This window comes from Gopherus flavomarginatus, chromosome 1, assembly GCF_025201925.1.
Source record: "Gopherus flavomarginatus isolate rGopFla2 chromosome 1, rGopFla2.mat.asm, whole genome shotgun sequence".
Taxonomy (NCBI): Eukaryota; Metazoa; Chordata; order Testudines; family Testudinidae; genus Gopherus; species Gopherus flavomarginatus.
In genome coordinates, this window is record NC_066617.1 from 303,379,005 (window position 1) to 303,399,278 (window position 20,274).

Genomic DNA, 20,274 nt, shown 5'->3' on the forward strand with positions numbered 1-20,274 from the left:
CCACACCCGCCCTCCTTCCCCACTGTTGGAGTAGCCGGCAAGAAGGAACTGAGGAGCGGGTGGGCCGGCAGGGGTATATATTGGGTGCCATGGCGGCGCCACTCTAGGGAGCGACCTGCCGGCCCACTGGAGTTGCTAGGGTAAAAAGTTTCCGACGAACGTGCACGCGCGGCGCGCACACCTAACTGGAATGGATGTGAGCAACACATCTCGAAGAACAATAGCTACAAAGGTGAGTAACCGTCTTATGTGCGACAAATGACCTTCATATTGGTGCACATAACAAAATTCATGTGGTAGGGATGGGGTCGAAGGGTTTGTGGTGCGAGAGGGGGCTCAGGGCTGGGGCAGAGGGTTGGGGGTAGGGAGTGAGAGCTCCAGCTAGGGGTGAAGACTCTGAGGTGGGGCTGGGATGAGGGGCTCAGGGTGTGAGAGGGGGCTCAGGGCTGGGGCAGAGAGTTGGGGTGCGGGCTCTGTGGTGGGGCCAGGGGTGAAGGGTTTGGGCTGCAGGCTGCCCCGGGGCTGTGGTGGGAGAGAGAACTCCCCCACCAGCTCTGTCTTGCTGCAGCAGTTTGAGGCTGGGAGAGAGGTGCCTGTTCTCGGCTGCGGCAGCTTGGGCTGGGCTGAGGGAGGAGCTCCTCTCCCCCAGCCACAGCAAGTCTGTTTTAGGTTGGGTAGGAGTGCGGCTATAGTGCGATGTGCTCCAACTATTCTGGTTAGCAGTGCAGTCCTTCAGGAGCTGTTATCCATTGGCACAAATTGAAGTAGCCTTGGGGTGGTTCTAGCTTTCACCAGAAACTGACTTAGCTCCTTGCAGCCTCCATTATTCGGGGTTGTGGGAAATGAGTAGCAAGGTGGTAGAAAACCCCCTGCTCCCAGTCCTGCCAACTGTTTTTCCCAAAGACTACAGGTTTTCAGACATTTCAAGGGTCTGAGGGAAAATAATCAGGGCTTCTAAGGAGAAATCCCCTCTGATTGGCTTTCTTTTCTTATTTGCTGACTGAATGAGAAGAAAACTGTTTTCTTCAACATGTGTAATAGGCATTGCTTCAGTCCCCTGTTTTCCACCTGTCTTAACGGTTCAGCCCATTGAACTCTGCTGGTTGCGCTCCCTGCATCTTTCTGGCTCTTTCAGATTCCCCATTTCGTGTGTGTGAGAAAGAAAAGGATATTAATGTTGCAATAGCTCACTAGGATAGTGCTGCACCTGAATGTATGCAAATCATGAAAATTTGTTTAAATACATGCAGATCTTCGTTGATCTGGTGTATCTGAGCATGTGGCTCTGTATCTGATTTTTATCTTCTGCAGTTAGTCACAAACTTATCCATGTGCATTTTTTTTCTTTTAAGTTTTAAGAGGCATTTCTCTCGTGGATCTGCCTTGCCAGTAATGGATGTTCACCTACAGTGTATTTGCTCTCTGGGAGAGGGTCACATCCCACAAAAGCGTTCCCACTGCCACAGTCTGACAGCTAGAGCCACAAAAGACCTGGACATTTGGCTAAAACTCCTTATGGAGAAATCACTGTGATCTTCATCGGGCACAGGCCTGGACTTCGCTCCAGTGAGGCCATCACTCTAAGCCATTTAGTCAGTTAATCCTCATTTCCTGGATCCTTTTAAGAGAAAGTTGTCTTCTTGCTCAGATGAAAAGAAACTGGCTCCCTCTTCACACTGAGGCACATCCTGCCAGAACAGCGTCCCCTGCAAGGTCAGTTTCTTCAGTGTCATCTGACAGGACATAGCTCCAGGGCCTGTCCATGTACCTCCGGTACCAGCACGAAGCAATGGTATCAAGTCCTAACTGGGCAGACCGGCTTGCTCAGCTCCATCTCTTAACTCTGGAGACCAAGACAGGCTGACTTCAGGAGTTATGGCACTGACAAAACTGCTGGCACTGGTGTATTTTTCAGCACCGATGAAGCCATTGGCACCGAGCAAGTTGTTGGTGCTGGCAAAGTGATTGATGCCGTCAAAGTCTCTTGTTCCATGTACTGGCTCTTCAGGGCAACACATCCCACTTTCAGCACTGAGTCATATGCTAGCACCGCTGATGCTTTTTCCTCTTCCACAAGACTTGAGATATACTAAAGACATGCTGGTATCTGGCACTCGTGAGTTGCCTCTGCCCTACTTCCACTGTCCTCTCCAGACTCTCAACACACCTCCCTTCCTCCTTTCCCTGGCAATGAGGAGGAGAGGGCTCCATTACACCCTTGTCTATCAGACAAATTCCACCTACTCACCCTTAATATGCACAATCTACATCTGGTTCACAATCTTAGCACAGACCACTGTGGATGCAACCACATTTTCTAGTCCTTCTATACTGGCCATATTGAGACCCTTGGGCCATGTTCAGGGCATAATTTGGGAAACCCCCAGTGGAGCAAAGCTGGAGACCTACACCTCTCCCTTCTCTATCAGTTTCTTGCCTTCCAGAGATGGAACCTCCACTGGTACCAAATGAGGAGGAAGAAGAAGAGAAACAGGAGGAGGAGGAAGCTCCTCCAACTACATTCCTCTACCTCTTCCCCTGATGAGGGTATCATGCCTCCACCACGTATAACTGCTGATGAATTCAGATATTTTTCAAGAGTTATTCTTCAGGATTACAGACTCCCTGCAGATTACTTTGGAGGAAATTAAGGGCCAGCAGCATAAACTGCTTGATATCCTGCTCATATCCTCTTCTTTAAAGATCGCACTAGAAATCAATGAGTCTCTTCTTGGTCCCGCGAAGTTGCTCTGGCAGACCCTGGCGTCCATCCCTCAGACTTGCAAATTTGCTGACAAAAAATGCTATGTTCTGGCGAAAGATGCAGAATTTCTGTTCTTGCACCCCACCACAAATTCTGTGGTGGTCAATGTGGTTCAAGAGAGAGGTCATCCATACCATTCCTGTTCCAGCCATCCAGACAGGGGCTGGAAACACTTAGACTTATTTGGGCACAAGGCATATTTATCAGCTACGCTCCAATTTTGATTTTCGAACTATGAAGCTCTGACAGATAAATGCAACTACTTATACTACAGCGAGTTGGAGGAACTCTGCCATGACCTTCCCAAGGCCAAGAGTGAGCAATTTCCTGATATTGGAGGGATACCTCATAGCCCCATCAGCCCTACAAGTCTCGCTAGACTCCGCAGATATCGCCACATACTCCATCACAGCTGCTGTGGTCATGAGGCGTGCATCATAGGTCCACCTCTGGTTTTCCTAAGGAGGTACAAACCTCTGTAGAAGACTTGCCTGGTGAGGGCTAAAAGCTATTCTTGCGGCACATGAACAATTCTCTTCACTCTATTAAAGATTCACTCTACTCTCCCAAATCTTGTCATCTACATGCCAGTGCCGAAGAGACACCCGGAAAAGTATCACCTTCTCCCGCAGTACTCAATGACAATATGCCATCCAGTGCCTAAAACAAAGGCGTCCTTCAAAACATAGACTGTCCACTCCTCATGAGGATATCTCTTATGCACACCTCTACCAAAACAATAATTTTGAAGGTGTGGTTGAGGCCTAGAGAAGCCTCCCACTTTTCCAGTCATTGCAACCATTTTTGACATCCCCACCAGCTTGGTGACCAGCTGGCTCAGTTATTCCAATCATGGAGACGAATCGCCTTGGATGAGTGAGTTCTAGAGATAGTCAAGGAAGAGTACTCCATCCACTTACTATCTATCCTGCCCTGCCACACTCCACCCTGCCCTGTACCCCTTCAGGAATTCCTCTCACAAACTCATTCTATGGTGAGAAATAAATCATCTTCTGCAACTGAGAGCCATAGAACCGGTCCCTTTCAAACACAGGGGACAAGGTTTCTGCTCCCATTATCTTCTGATCTAGAAGAAATCCAGAGGCTGGTGACCAATCCTGGACCTTCACAATTTAAACAAATGAATCAAACTGCAACTCTTTGAGATGGTTACTCTTTCCACTATTATCTAAGCACTTGAACAGGGGGATTGGTTCTTGGCCCTTGACTGCCAATACTTATACTTCCATATTACAGTACACCCTGCCCACAGGTGATTTCTCTGATTCGTTGTAGGCGACAACTACTACCAGTACAAGGTGTATTGCCTTTCGTACTGTCAGAGGCCCCTTGGGTGTTCTCCAAGGTCATTACAGTAATCGCTGCCTACCTAAGAAAACAAAGTGTCATCTTTCCATATTTGGATGACTGTCTCCTCAAAGCCCAATCCGAGACCAACATTCTTTGAGCTGTTTGTATAACAAAGGACCTTTTTACAAAACTAGTCCTCCTCATAAACCTAGAAAAGTCCACTTTAATGCCAGTACAACACCTGGAATTCATCGATACATAATTGGATACCATGTAAGCCAGAGCCTTCCTACCACCTCACAGATTCTCAGTTATAGTGGATCTGGTATTCACCATATTGGTTTGCCTCCATATCTCTGCTAGAATGTGCCTCCAACTTCTAGGCCACATGGCAGCAGCCACTTTTATGGTGAGACATGGAAGAGTACACGTGATGTCTTCAGGCATGGTTTCGTACAGTATATCTTCCCCATAAACACAGCCTCCAGAAACTGTTATCCTGCCGATGAGATTCAAGCACTCAGTACTTCGGTGGGCAAAGCTCAAGAATGTCTGTGTCAGAGTTCCTTTCTTCCAATCACCAACAATCATGATCATAACAACCTATGCCTCAGCTGGGGAGCACATCTTCACAATCACACAGTGCAGGGCAGATGGTCGTTACTCAAATCCACCCTACATATCAACTTTCTAGAACTACGAGTGGTCTGCAATGCCTGCCAACATTTTCTCCCTCTACTCAAACATCGTACCATCAGAGTCATGACCCACAATATCACCTGCATGTTTTACTTTAACAGGCAAGGCAGAAGGAGATCCCACTCATTATGCTAGGACGAACTGCATTTATGGAACTGGTAAATCCAGCACAACAATACCATTCAAACTGCATACCTTTCTGGACACCAGAACACCACTAAGTAGACATGCTGAGGAGGAGATTCTTCCACGATCATGAGTGGGAACTAGATATGAGACTCCTTCAGTTCATGTTCATCTTCAACTGCTTGGCCTGCCCCACCATAGATCTTTTTGTCACATTACAAAACTCCCTCTGTCCTCAATTCTGTTTCAGAGCAGGACTGGGATGTGGATCACTGAGATATGCGTTCCTCATCACATGGGATGCGCCAGTCCTCTATGCCCTTCCTTTTTTCCCCTCCTATTCCGAGGACTTCGCAAGATACAGGAGAACTGAGCTCTTGTCATCCTTAAAGCTCCAACATGGCCACAATAGGTCTGGTGTACTTACCTCCTTCACATGATGGTATGCTGCCCAATCTCTCTCCATACGATGCTGTGGCTCCTTTCACAAGATGCAGTCTCCACCAATCATGATCCTGACAACTGATGTCTCCCTAATCCCAATCCACAGATGCTCCTCCTCAAAGCCTGGCTCCTTTGTTGTTCTGGGATTCTGAAATAACCTATTAGGATGCTGTCAAACATACTTTTAAATAGTAGGCGTAACACGACTAGATGCATGGACTAGATTTCCATGCTGGTGGGCCTCCCATCAGGTCAATGCAGTATGTGCTCTGCTACCACTTATCCATGACTACATGATATACCTTAAACAATGATGATTATCAGCTCCATTCAGATACATTTAGTGGCAATCGCTACTTTTCACTCTCACATAGATGGCCATTTCATATTCACCCACTCATTCATGAAATGTTTTCTGAAGGGTATCCAGAATCTTTATCCCCACATACAAGACCTAACCCTGGCCTGGCATCTTGGCTGCATTCTTTTAGACCCCCATTTGAAACAATGGCACCCTGCTTTATGTGCTGTGACAGACCCAGACCAGTGGGGTACAGGAGTCTGGTAGAGGGCAAATATACTGGTCACTGGATGAGTATTTTTCTGTTCCCTGAGTGACCAGAGCAGGGGCTGCACTAGAGTAATCAGGAACCAGCTAGAACCAATTAAGGCAGACAGGCTGATTAGATCACCTGAAACCAATCAAGGCAGGCTAAGCAGGGCACCTGGGTTTAAAAAGGAGCTCACTCCAGTGAGGAGGAGCCAGAGGAGAGGAAGTGCGTGTGAGGAGCTGGGAGCAAGAGGCACAAGGAGCTGAGAATGAGTGTGTGTGCTGCTGGAGGACTAAGGAGTACAAGTGTTATCAGACACCAGGAGGAAGGTCCTGTGATGAGGATAAAGAAGGTGTTTGGAGGAGGCCATGGGGAAGTAGCCCAGGGAGTTGTAGCTGTCATGCAGCTGTTACAGGAGGCATTATAGACCGCTGCAATCCACAGGGCCCTGGTCTGGAACCCGGAGTAGAGGGCGGGCCCGGGTTCCCCCAAACCTCCCAACTCCTGATCAGACACAGGAGGAGTTGATCCAGACTGTGGGAAAGATCACTGAGGTGAGCAAATCTGCCAATAAGCGCAGGACCCACCAAGGTAGAGGAGGAACTTTGTCACAGTGCATTTACCAATTAAAATGGCATTTCTTGTCACCATCACTTCTGCCCGATGAATCAATGAGATTGCAGCCCTTATAGTTTATCTACCATATGCAGTTTTATAAAGACAAAGTTATGTTACGTCCACATCCACGATTTTTACCCAAAGTTCCATCATCGTTCCATCTCAATCAACCAATACACCTTCGTTACCTCTTCTGAAAGCCTCAGAGTAACCAAGAAGAGGCAGCTCTACACATCCTAGACATGAAACAAGCATTAGCGTTCTACTTGGACAGGACAAAACCTTTCAGAAAATCTGCACGGTTATTCCTCTCAACCGCTGAAAAATCCATAGGCACAACCATCTCTAAACAATACCTTTCCAAGTGGATCTCTCAATGTTAACATTTGTCTTATGAACTGCACAACAAACAACCTCCTGCTAATATAAGAGCACATTCCACATGCTCCCTAGCCACCTCAGTAGCTTTTCTTAATAATGTCCCCAATGCTGACATTTGCTAAGCGGCCACATGGGCATCAACAGACTCTTTTGCCTGTCACTACGCTATTATGTATGACACCACAGCGGACACACTCCTAGGACATGCTGTCCTATCAGCAGCAGCAGCATGTGCGCTTCGAAGCCCCAGTCTTCCAATTAGAGGCATGCTTTCTAGTCACCTACAAGTGGAGCACTGATAGGGACATCACTTGAAGAAGAGAAGGTTACTCACCCTTTGCAGTAAACTGAGGTTCTTCGAGATGTGCCCCCATGGGTTCTCCACTACCGGCCCTCCTCCCCACTGCTTTAGAGCCAGATATATACACTCTGCAGCAGAGAAGTAACTAGGGGTGGTCGGACCGCACAGCGCTATATGTAATATGTATATCCCACGCAGGAAGCGGGAGGTGCGCATGTGTGGTCTGACAGGCACTGCTGATTAAGGTCTCCGATCCCAGGTGCAAGGGAGCCGGTGCATCCGTAAGGACACTCATCTCAAAGAACCTCAGTTACTGCACAAAATAGCCATCAAATCATAATTATTGTCAGTTACTACTGACCTGAAACATAAGTTAGCTGGTATTTGGAACATTTGCATTCAAAAGCATTGGTCTTTTGGGATGGTCTTTGGTTAGTGGGTCAGAGATCTTGGGTTCAAATATCCAGTGAGCCATCCAGAAAAGAAAGATTTAGCACCTGCGTGCCTGGGCCATTTATAAAATATCTATATAGAACATTAAACAGGTTAATCTTTTAAATGACAGTGTTTATTTGCAGAAATAGACTGGGTGCCAATATGAATGGTAAAAATATTTAAACGATTCAGGAGAAAAGACTAAGTATTAAGTACAGTTCTGTTCTATTTAAAGACAGTTTTGTAATTTTTAAACTTGAATTAACTTTGTGTTCACTGAAGTGTAAAATTATGAGTCATACATAATATTGGCAGAGTGATGAGTTAGCTTCCCACACATATCAGTGCCCTGACGTATAAATCACTGCAGTTCCTGTTCAGGTGTCATAAAGGGAGGAAGAAAAAAGGAGGATTACTATTGCAAGCTGTGTCCACAAAATAAACTTGAAATGGCAAAATGAGATATCACTCAGTAGACTGTTGAGAGGTTCAAACAATTTATGCTCTCTTGGCTTCACTTAGCAATTTGGGACTTACTTTTCCCCTCACTGGAGTTTGAATAAATCCATGGACTCTGCTGAGTTCTTTGGACTTTGCTTCCCCTCAGTGGGACTTAGATGTCATGCTCTGCACCTTGATCTTGGCTACTTCTTGATGTGTGTAGGAGTTATTCTCTCAAGCCTGTTATGTTATCAAAATGACTAACACTTACAGAAGACTGTATATTGTCCTTATATGATACTTTTCCTTCCATGCAGTGAACCACTTAATAGTATTGACATGTAAACTTTTTGGAGGGCTGGTCTACACTACCACTATAAATCAATCTAAGTTATGCTACTTCAGTTAGATAAATAATAAACTGAAGTTGATGTAGCTAGATAAACTTACCGTAGTGTTTACTCTGTGTTGGGTCAATGGGAGATGCTCTCCTGCTGTCTTCCTTTACTCTTTTCGGGGAGGTGGAGTACACAAATTGATGGTAGAGCACTCTCTCATCAATTTAGCATGTCTTCACCAGACCCACTAAATCAACACCATCTGCATCAATTGCAGCAGTGCCAATCTACTTGTAAAGTGCGGACATGGCCTGAGTTACTGAGATGAATACAGTTCATACCTCTTACAGCTATTGTTTTACCTGCTCTGCAAACATAGGAAGACATCACTGCATTCATTTGCGCTTGGTTCATGCTTTCAAGAATGTTTTCACAATCTTTATCTATTAAGACTTATTCTTTTCTTTAAAAAAAAATTGCACCTATACTTCTGTAGAACAATGAGAGAGGTGCTGATATGCTGTACTGATGTGTAACAGTCCAGTTTGAGCCCTGTTTCTGTCTTAGGTCATTACTGATCTGCAACTCGTAGTCATGCGAAATTTTGCATCATTCTGTGGTGGTTTTGAATTACAAAAATAGGGGCAAGGATAAGGAAGTGCAGCTCACTTTCGTTTATGACCAAAACACCATTAGCACTCTATTTTCCAGAAATGAATAATCAGTGTATTAACTCACTGGATACCCTACATCTGAAATTCCTATCCTACCTCATCCACCATGCATTCTACCTAGGCATGCATAGGAAGTGTATTTTATCCACTGTGTTTGTTCCTTCAAAGTGTTGTTCAAAAAAGAATAAAATATATATATACAAGAGGTGTGCTAACCATCACCAGGTAATCACTTTTTCTGTGCATTCTTAATCACATTCCTCAATGTACTCTGAATATACATTGTAAGGACTTCAGGACAGGGACCTTGTCTTCACATTTGATTTTACAGTTTGCTACTATATCAGTAGTAATCCTGCATGAAAATCTGTGGTTGGATATACAGGCAATGCAAGATTTGAGATTGCTAATGTTCATAATTCGATCTTTTTTTGTTAGAATTTAATAAAACATCTTCCTGAACAAGAGCAGCTGAATACACTGTCCAAATTCAAGAGTGAATATAATAATTTGTCTGAACCAGAGCAGTTTGGAATTGTGGTGAGTACCAGCCCATTGCTGCTATTTTTCGCTTGTCTTACATTAGTAACCAGTGTTGAAGTGTTGTCACGTTATTATTTTTCCTAATTATAACCAGAGGCTGAAGCTGAGGGAGAAAAGTGATGGTACTTTCTAGATAAATATCAACTGACATATCTATAGTTCCATAACTATTTGTTATATTGTTCTTTATGTCCTCATTGAAATAAAGGAATTATTAATCATATAACTTTTCTACAGCAAAATCATTTACAATGGCCATTTCTGTGGTGCAATTTTCACAGATGTCTAAAATATGTCAACTCTATAGCTATTTTGGAATTTTCATGGCAAAAGTCATTCTGTAACGTGAAAAAATGTGTTTAAAAAAAAAAAAGTTAAGATTTCCACACAACTTTCTGTTGTCAATCCACCATGTATGGGCAAAAAACCCTTTTGCATCACCACACTAACCTAACTGGTTTTGGTCATATGTTTTACAGCATATTTTCTCATAGTACAACTTTTGCTCACCTTTGCAAATCCAGGGGGATGGGTGGGTCACATCATTTTCCAGACACACAGTAGAAGGTATATAGAAGGGTAAAGGGTGCAAGGGTGATAGTGCTCATCTGTGTCATGATGGAAAAAAGATGGGCAAAGTAGAGACCCGTATTTGGAGATCATTGATCTTAATTCTCAAGGCCTTTTATTTAGTATTAGTTTTAAAATTAATTTTGATTTGTCACTTTTTGCAAGTCACCTTAGTTATACGATTAGGTGCAAAACAAGTGGCCTCTGAAGCATTCCAGTCAGCTGGAACACTTTTGTTTCCTACTAAATGCCAGAGTTTGAGCATATACCAGGATATGAAGTGTTGACTTTGTGAAAAGGACTAGTGGAGAATAAAAGTTTTGGTGAGGAGGGCATCACTGGTATTTAGCAATAGATAATATATGGAGATATACCTATCTTGTAGAACTGGAAGGGACCCTGAAAGGTCATTGAGTCCAGCCCCCTGCCTTCAGTAGCAGGACCAAGTACTGATTTTTTGCCCCAGATCCCTAAGTGGCCCCTCAAGGATTGAACTCGGAACCCTTGGTTTAGCAGGCCAATGCTCAAACCACCGAGCTATCCTCCCCGTCCCCCCAAATGGATGACTGGAATATGGTGAGTAACCTTTGTAAGAATAGGAACAGTGCTACTAGAGAGGAAGGCAGGCAAGCAGAAAGGGAGATTGGACCTGGAGACAGTGCTGGGTTCTCTACTCTTCTTCCTCCCTTCCCAGTTCAGTGCATAGATCCATTCTTTCATTTCTTTTATGGAGTCTGCTATTGAACAGACCCTGAGATTCTTCCTCCTTTCCAGAGCAGACAAGGGAAGAATGATATCAGGAGAACAGAGAAGGTATTCCATGGGCTCAGGGCTTCTGCCTGCAGGGAGCACCGGGGCTTTCTGAAGCATCTGGTCCCAGCCACTTTTGGAAGACCAGATGCTGGGCTAGGTGGACCATTGGTCTTACCCAGTTGGGCTGTTCTTAATAATTTGTACTCTCTTTGGGTATCAAAAGTAGGATGGCTAATTGATTATTCTCCAGAATCTCCTTTTTTGACTTGTTAAAGATAGGTACTATGTATGCTCTTCTATAGTCCTATGAGACTTCACTCATCCTCCATGAGTTATCAAAGGTAATTGCTAATGGTTCAAAGATTGCTTTGGCTAGTTCCTTAAATACTGAAGGGTGACTTTCATCATGTCCTGCCAGCTTAAAAACATCTAATTTATCTAAATATTCTGTAACCAGTTATTTCATTATTTTGATCTGAGATCCTTCTCCCTTGTTGCTAATATTAATTGTGTTAAAGTATCTGATTACAATTAACCTTTTTAGTAAAGACTTAAGTAAAAAAGGCATTATGCTCTTCAGCCTTCCTTTGTCATCCATTATTTGCTCTCCTTCCCTATTAAGTAATGGACCTATACTTTCCTTTGTCTTTTTCTTATGTCTTACTTTCTCCTCTTATTGCCTTTTATGTTCCTTGTTATTTGTAATTTATTTTGTACCTTTGACTTTCAGATTTTGTCCCTAGATGCTTATGTTATTCTTTTGTACTCATGCTGAGCAAATTATCCTTGTTTCCACTGTTTGTATTTTCAGCTCAGGTTTTGAGGGGTTTTTTTGTTTGTTTTTTCTTGTTTTTCTTTTTAACTCATTGTGGCTGACTGATTCTGCAACAAAGTATTCTACATAAACGAAAAGAAGAAGGGTTTCAGATTGTTAATCTACAATGTTCAAACAAACACAAAAAATCTGCTTATCTAATATATCAATATTTTCACTTAAAGTTTAGATTGTCCATCATTTAATACTGTATGTGTACCTCTGGTCGTGTCTTAGTCTAGTTATGAGGGATCTGAACTAACAGTATAATTACTTCTCTTTTATAAACATGCAGAGAATCTAATGGGCAACAACTACAAGCACATTTATGCTCTTATGTAATCAGACCATGAAAGGAGCTAACTTGCTAAAGATCTCTTTCAGTTGAAAGAGAAAGTTTATATAAAGTGAGGCAGATGTATTTAGAAAAGGAATTTAAACCATAAATAAGTTGATCTCATCAACCTTTAATATGGTCAGTGTCCAGATCACGTAGGTAGTATAAGTTTCTTTGTTTTTGATTTTTTTCTTGATATCAGAATTCAATTTCTGTTACAAATCTGACACTTTTGAAACTGCCAGGTTATGGTAATTGATTTCTTGGGATCTGAAATGTATGCTCAACTCTAGTTGAGTTTTATATCTATGTAATTTTAGAAATAACTTTGGATCCATTTATCCAAAATAGCAATACCACTGTCTTCCTTCTGAAGTAAGGCAGCTTAAAAGTCTATTATTATGGTGCTCAAATCTAGTTTTCTGATATTCCAGTTATGAGAATACTGCTCTATTTGATTTCATCTATGTACTATGATAATTCCAGTTGCTTCTCTTTCATACCCAACTGTGGAGTTTTCCCCTGATTTGAAGACTTGGGGGCAGTATGAGACTTTTAAATGAGTGGGATAGGTCTTGGCTATGTCTACTTTGGAATACAGCCCATTTTGTTCTGCTATCAAGTGAACTTGCACAAAGTCCGTGGACTTCCTGATTTTTCAAAAAAAACGTTCAAGGTTTTTCAGGTGTTTTCTGTAGGTCACTCAAGTCTCACAACCATAGAAGAGAGTTGGGGTTATTGTCGTTTTATAAACTAAAAGTCTAGTGTGTATTCTGATGTGATTGTTGAACACCTGACAAGACAGTCTGTCAAAGGCAAGGCTGGCTCAGTGGGTTCTGTGCTGAATCTCAGTATCTATGGCTGCCAAGATAGGCCAAGTATTATACATTTTTCACTTCTTTGTCAGTATAGATCTTCCTTGCTGGGTCTGATGATTGACTGGGAGTTGGTTGATAAAGAACTTTTGTTTTGCTGGTGTTCAGAGTTAGCTTTTTTTGTTTGTTTGTTTGTTTTAAGGAAAAAAAGCTCAGTGTTCACCTCTTCCGTATACGGTTACTGCCCTTTCTGATCTTTACTTTGCTGAGGCATTTTCAAGGCCAAGGATAGCCTCTTCTGCTTCATAGACTTTTCCTCACACTGAGGCCTTATGAAAGCAGAGAGGTGTTTTGCTGTAAGAACTGTAAGAGCAAAAATGCCTGTCCAACTCCGTTCAGTTTCAGCCCTGTGTGTAGGCATTGAATGGCTGCCTTTGCCAGAAAGGAGGAGTTCTCCCTCTCAACTACAGCACTCCATACCTCACCCGTCTGCTGCTACTAGTGCAGAACATCTGCCTCTGATAAGGACACCTTTTACTGCCCATGGATCAGGGAGATTAAGTAAACAATTATTACTCTTCAAAACAGACTATATGGTTGCTTTTTTTCAGAGCTCTGTGACAGGCAAACCTCAGTTAACATCCTGGAATAAGGTAACTTTTTATTTTTTTATGACTCAGCAAAATTGTGTTCTATATTTTATGTTCCTATGAAAGCACTCCTGGGGTTTTTTGTCTGAGCATGCTAAAGGTTGATGAGATCAACTTATTTATGGTTTAAATTCCTTTTCTAAATACATCTCTGGTTTCAGTGTGGAGGATGTGTGCATGCTTGAGTGGACTATACATCCACATGCACATCTCAAAGAACAACAGTTACAACACAGATAAGGAATGGTCTTTAGCTTGTCTCAATTTTCCAATATACTCTTCTGAGAAACCCTTTGCTGGGAGTGATTCAGTGCTTTCTATATCTGCTGTTTTGTCCGTCAGCTGGTTAATAGATCTATTTTAAAACAATAAGTGTTCTCAGGGAAGCATACCCTATCTTTCACATCATCAATTTCTTATTCATTTTTTTTGAAAACTGTTTTTTTTTCAGTTTCAGATTAGTCACTTATTTGTCTTTGAGCGTAAAATGTCCATTGAACTTCTGATTCCCTTCATATAAACCCTTGAATTTCCATTAAACTAATCTGCTTCCACTGCTTTGATTTATTCTTCCTGGGCAGTAAGCTCAGATTTTCCAGCTCATTTCTGTAGGAACTTTTGTTCAGCCAAATATGCATCATCATATTTGCCATATTTGCCACTTTTTCCCTGAAGAAAAAGGCATCAAGTGTCTTGAAATGAGTGAGAGAAGAGCTCAATAAAACATGAATATAGTACTTAACTCTTGAATTCATCTTTTAGCCTGCTGCCCTCTTCAGGCACATTATTTTGAGTATTTAGTGGGTTAAACCCTTAGAATTTCTGTATTAATTTATTTTGATCTTGTACTTGAAAGCAAAAGACCAAAAAAATGTTACATGTCTTCTAAGTAGTGGCTAAACAGATAATTACTGCTTTTATGGTTCATAAAACTTGTATAGTTTTTTACATTTTTTCCTGGACTTACTTTCACAATTAAAGATCTGTTACCCTAAAAGAAACAGCTAGAGAAGACACTTACTAAGATAACTTATGATATGACAGCTACAATATTATATGTCTAGCTTCAGCTTGTGTTAATCAACTTCTGTGTGTAGCCTTATAGACATAGAGGGTACAGCAGTAAACATTTCAGGTTCCATTTCAGGTTGTTTGTTATTGTTTGGGATTGTTTTTGAGACTGTTAAAATTGCTTTTGTGCAATTATTTCTGCAATTATCCTCTTAACTCATTTTATCCTTTTATGTTAGCTATTTTTATTGCAGTCAGTACTGTGTTAATCTTGTATTATTCTTATCTTCCATTGCAGACTTTTGGCTTTTCTGGAGATAAAATACTTTGTTTTCTTGTATTTTTTTCCCCTTCACTTGCTCCATCCTGCTGTCTTGCAACATAGATATTATCAGACACTACTGTTTTCTTTTTTTTCCTGCATAGATCCTTGAAGTGTTCTATACATGCTGTTAAATCTATTCTATTGTATATTCTAGTTTAGCTCCATGATGTTGCTCTTGAGCTGAAGTTATGTTGAATGCTATATCATATTTGCCACTTTTTCCCTGAAGAAAAAGGCATCAAGTGTCTTGAAATGAGTGAGAGAAGAGCTCAATAAAACATGAATATAGTACTTAACTCTTGAATTCATCTTTTAGCCTGCTGCCCTCTTCAGGCACATTATTTTGAGTATTTAGTGGGTTAAACCCTTAGAATTGCTTTACTTGCTGGCCTTTGATTTTTGTTTGTTCGTTTGTTTTGCACTCGCCCCTCCTCCGGTCTGCTTGATTTGTTTTTCTTTTTTATAGGCTTTTGGCTGTTTGGCAGCAAGGAGCTTGTTTGTGTGTGCATTGGCCTTGAGTGATAGTTTTGCTTCTTATTTTTGAGCCTAACTGAATTGTTGAGTTAGCCTGTTTCTTCTTCTTTTTTTTTTTTCTTCCCCTCCCACCTTTGGCCTTTTGCAACCTGCAAAGGAATTTTTTTCTTTAACCCTTTCAAAAAATGTTTAGTGTATTTACAAGCATTAGCAATATACAATGCTGGTGCCTACCCGGAGAGGGCAATTTTACTGTGACTGTGATATTTCCCCCCCTTAACCCCAAATCAGCATTAGGTTTCCACCAGCCCTCCGACATTGTGGCTAGTGTTAGCGTTGGCCTCCTACACAAACAGCAACATAGCAAGAATAAACATTAGGGCAGAAACCAGTGCATATACAAGCCAGTTGTGGCTTTTGGCTTTATTAGTAGCATAGCATAACGCATTTTTTTGTTGACAAAAATGCCCCATCCGGTTAGCTGTGGCAAAGGCAGGTTTTTTTTTAATTGAATCTGTGCTGAACACTAAAGGAGGAGGCATCTGTTTGAAATATGTCGAGTTGCTTTTGGACGTGCGTTAATGGGAGAAACACATTGGGCGTAATTTATGCAAAATTACACATAATATAGTTAAGAATATTAATTCTACTTTGCATAACCATGGGCTAATGCACCAAAAAATTTAGTGATTGAGAGAGTAACAGCAAATTCAGGGGCCGCACTGCTCTGGACTGCTATCGAGCTGAACCTGTCATCAGCATGGATGCATGTCCCCTGGAATGTTGGTTGAAGCATGAAGGAACATATGAATCTTTAGTGCATCTTGTACATAAATATCTTGAGACATCGACCACAATGGTGCCATGCGAACAGCAGTTCTCACTTTCAGGTGACATTGTAAACAAGAGCTGGGCAGTATCATCTCCTGCAAATGTAAACAAACTTGTTTGTCTAAGTGAGTGGATTAACAAGAAGTAAGACTGAGTGAACTTAAGGCTCTAAATTTTACATTGTTTTATTTTGAATGCAGTTTTTTTGGTACATAATTCTACATTTGTAAGTTAAACTTTCATGATAAAGAGATTGCATTACAGTTTTTGAATTAGGTAAATTGAAAATTACTATTTCTCTTGTTTTTTCATCGCTTGACAGCCCTGGTAAATAGCAATGTATCCAGTGTGGCATGGTTAGATGAGTAAAGACAATGCCAGAAAGGTATGGGCATGTATGCAATTATGTACCCTACATAGCTCTTGACTCAGCCAAGTTGTGTCTCCGTCTCTACACTGCTATTTTTAGCAGTGTAGTATTCCACTGTCTCCCCCTGCTGGAGCCTTTCTGTGCTGCAGGAAAAGTTGAGAATTTTTGCTAACGAGGAAGATGCACTTTATCTGTACACATTTATTCAAGCAATTATATCGTTTGACATATGTATCAGATTCTTATTTTTTATGCTTTTTATTGTATTAGAAAATGGTGAATGACACATTTCCTATTTATTAGATGGGTAAGATTTTATTGGGAATTGTATGCATTTGGATGGAAACTGGAATTCAGTTAAAATGCACCAAGACAGTATTTAAACATTGTATTTATAAGTTAAACACCTTAAATTTTTAGGATAAAAAAGTTTATTAAAACATGCTTTGCCTTTGAAGCTAACTGATTTATCTAACACAGGAAGTATTAATTATAGTTAGTTAACTGAACTGATTGGTTTCTGGTCATTGAGTCTTTTAAGATTTAGGAATTGGTAGATTTCATCCTCTCTCAGCCCATTTTTCTTACTTTAACAACTCCTAATTGGTTTCTAAATTTGGAATGAACTACTTGAATAAACTGAAATGAAAATATTTGAAGAGTCATAGATTGCAAAGCCAGAAGGGATCATTCCAACATCCTGTATAATAGAGGCCACGGAACTTCCCCAAAATAATTTCTAGAGCATGGATCTTAAAAAAACACGTGACCTTGATTAAAAATTGCCAGTGATGGAGAATCTACCATAACACCTGGTAAATAGTTCCAATGGTTAATTACCCTCCCTGTTCAACATGTACACCTTATTTCCAGTCTGACTTTTTCTAGCTTCAACTTCCAGCCACAGGCTCATGTTATACCTCTGTCTGCCAAACTGAAGAACCCGTTTTCAAATATTTGTCCCCATGTTTAACCTTCTCTTTCTTAAACTAAATAGATTGAGTTCCTTGAGTGTATTACTATAAGATATGTGTTATAATCCTGTAATCATTTTTGTGGCTCTTCTCTGAACACTCTCTAATTTGTGAACATCCTTCTTGAATTGTGAGCACAAGAACTGAACACCATATTCCAATAGCTGTCATACCAGTGTCAAATACAGAGGTAAAATAAACTTGAGTAAGCTGTATGTCAGGGGTCAGCAACCTCTGGCACGCGGCTCGCTAGGGTAAGCACCCTGGCAGGCCGAGCCAGTTTGTTTTCCTGCCGCTGTCCCAGGCCAATGCGGGAGGTGGGAGGCCCCAGCCAGCACATCCCTAGGCTCGTGCCGCTTCCCACAGCCTCCATTGGCCTGGGACAGCGAACCGCGGCCAGTGGGAGCCGCGATCGGCCAAACCTGCCGATGTGACAGGAAAACAAACTGGCCCCTTGGCGATCTGCCCGCCGAAGGTTGCCAGCCCCTGCTGTATGTAATAATTTGGGAAGTCTATGCTATTGTTTTGCTATCAGAAAGAGTAGTAAAACAGGGATTATCAATCTCAGTGCCAACCATTATATTTAGGCTTCAGCCAAATAGCTGATACAGGATGGGTCAAATCATTCCCAAATTGAGACAATAGCTCTGCTGCCAGATTAAGTTAACTTGCTCAAATTATTGGGGGCTAGGTAATAGCCCATCTCTTCCCACCTAATAGTATTACAATGAAATATTCCAATACAATTCAGGATGACACAGCTTGTTACATTTACTATTCCAATAACAAATTGAGGTAAAAATAACATGTTTTATCAGGATTAAACATACTATTCCTAACCCATGAAATATATGAATGTGTGATCTTTTAGACAGCAAAGTGATTTATTTTAGGGCTGTTTTAGGTATTTATGAAATAAATCTGTAGCATCATTCTCAAATTCTGTGGTTCTCTTTATAAATACTCCTCCATATGCATTCACTCACTCACTACCAGTCATCTACTGGAGGTAAAAACAAGCACAAGACTGCTGAGGTAGGGGCATCCTTCCAGTAATAAAGACTTGGAAACGAAGCAAACCCCAGAAGTTTGTTTCTTATGTAGATTAGTTGTTGCAACTTTTGGGGTTTAATTCAGCTTCAGGAAGCTGGTTTGTGGTTGAAAAGATTAGCAAGCACTCTTATTGGCTCCAGTGTTTAACTTTCAAACTGGCTAGAGGTTACTTGTTGGCAGATGTTGACTCTTAAGTGTTGCAAGTTGCTGGATTCCTACCTCTTAGTGGCCAGAGAGGAGGTGAAGGAAGCACAGCCCTGTTGGTCAGGAATGGTAACATTGTACAGACAGTGGCCAGCAAGCCATTATACACAAGCAAGCCATTGTTTGAAGCCAGCAGTAAGGCGTCTTTCTTTTTTTTTCAGTTTTTGAAGATAGTAGCCTGGCTGGTTTTCCCCCCTTTGGAACTCCTCTTAATAGCTTCTTGACAGGTTAGAATAGGAAATACTGCCATCACAAAATGGAGTATGATGAGGTCACCTTTATGCATACTTCCTCATTCCAGAGACTTCAGGCTTGGAAAATCCAGAGATTTAAAAATATACCCAACTAGTCAGTTCCCTAAGTACTTTGAGACATTTGGAGTGATGGGTTAATCCACAGGCATTATCTCAACCATCCTTCAATTTAAAAATTAATCATCAAAATGTTGTAACTGAAATAATTGGACAACACAAATCATACATTCATTCATACATGGATATATGGCAATAGTTTCTGTTTTACAAACAGGTGATTATAACTTCCCTAAATATTTTACTACTCAGCAGATCAACTTTGAACAGCATTTGTTAATACATAAAATGTAAGTTGAAAGGTTAGACATTAACTTAGAGTAAATGACTTCTGAAACCATAATTTTTGTGTTCAGTTTTTATATGCTAGTCTAGCTGCCTTGCATGCAAAATGAGATGATAGTACTAGCCCTACCTCATATTGGTCTTGTGAGAGGAAAAATACATTGAGGATTGTGAGGCATTCAGCTACCGTGGTAATGGTAGTCATATAAATACATAAAATAGATAGGAACTGTTTTTTTCAGAGCACGTTTTTATAGCAATATATAAAATACTTATAGTACATTTTATATATTACATAAAACATATGAAATAGAATTTAAATTTGTAACATGTTTCAAGCACCTGTTTATTTCAATTGTAGTTGTCACTGCTCAGTCCTTCTGCAGATCAGTCTTCATAGTCTCAAACTGGGCACCCAGAAAATGAGGAGCATGCATTAATGGCCACCTCTGGGGAAAGAAGAGGAGGGGGGGAAAAAAAGTGTCACAAGCTCAGCGTTATAAAGGAATTCTGTGGCAGAGAGAGAGACACATACAATCCAGTTCACCAGGTTGCCAATTCAGCTGCTTAAACCATGAGACCAAATTATTTTTTCTTGCAGATCCCTGGACTGATTCACTACATATTTTCCAACTTCTGCAACAAAGGAGGCAAATGGTTGAGCAGTCCATTGCAGATTCATGCTATTATTCAGCATGCACTTTCAGGATGTGCATAACCATATTGTTAAGGAAACTTTAAGTGGTCAGTAAAGAAGAGGTTGCAGCTCCTTTAACAAATGTGATGTTTGTATACTGGAGAGATGTCCATAAAGGAGACCTAATTAGACCATGCGCCTCAAAATCCTCAAACAAATAAACAAAAAACAGTT

General features: G+C 41.2%; 1 protein-coding gene across 4 annotated transcripts in view; it reads left to right on the plus strand.

The window, feature by feature from the left end:
* Window positions 1–20,274, plus strand: part of DIAPH3 (diaphanous related formin 3) — a 555,175-nt gene that overhangs the window by 297,156 nt on the left and 237,745 nt on the right. For all 4 annotated transcript variants that reach the window (XM_050947581.1, XM_050947589.1, XM_050947561.1 and 1 more), the window contains one exon: window positions 9,522–9,623. In XM_050947581.1, coding sequence (XP_050803538.1) covers window positions 9,522–9,623 — 102 coding nt within the window. The remainder of the gene's footprint in view (window positions 1–9,521; window positions 9,624–20,274) is intronic.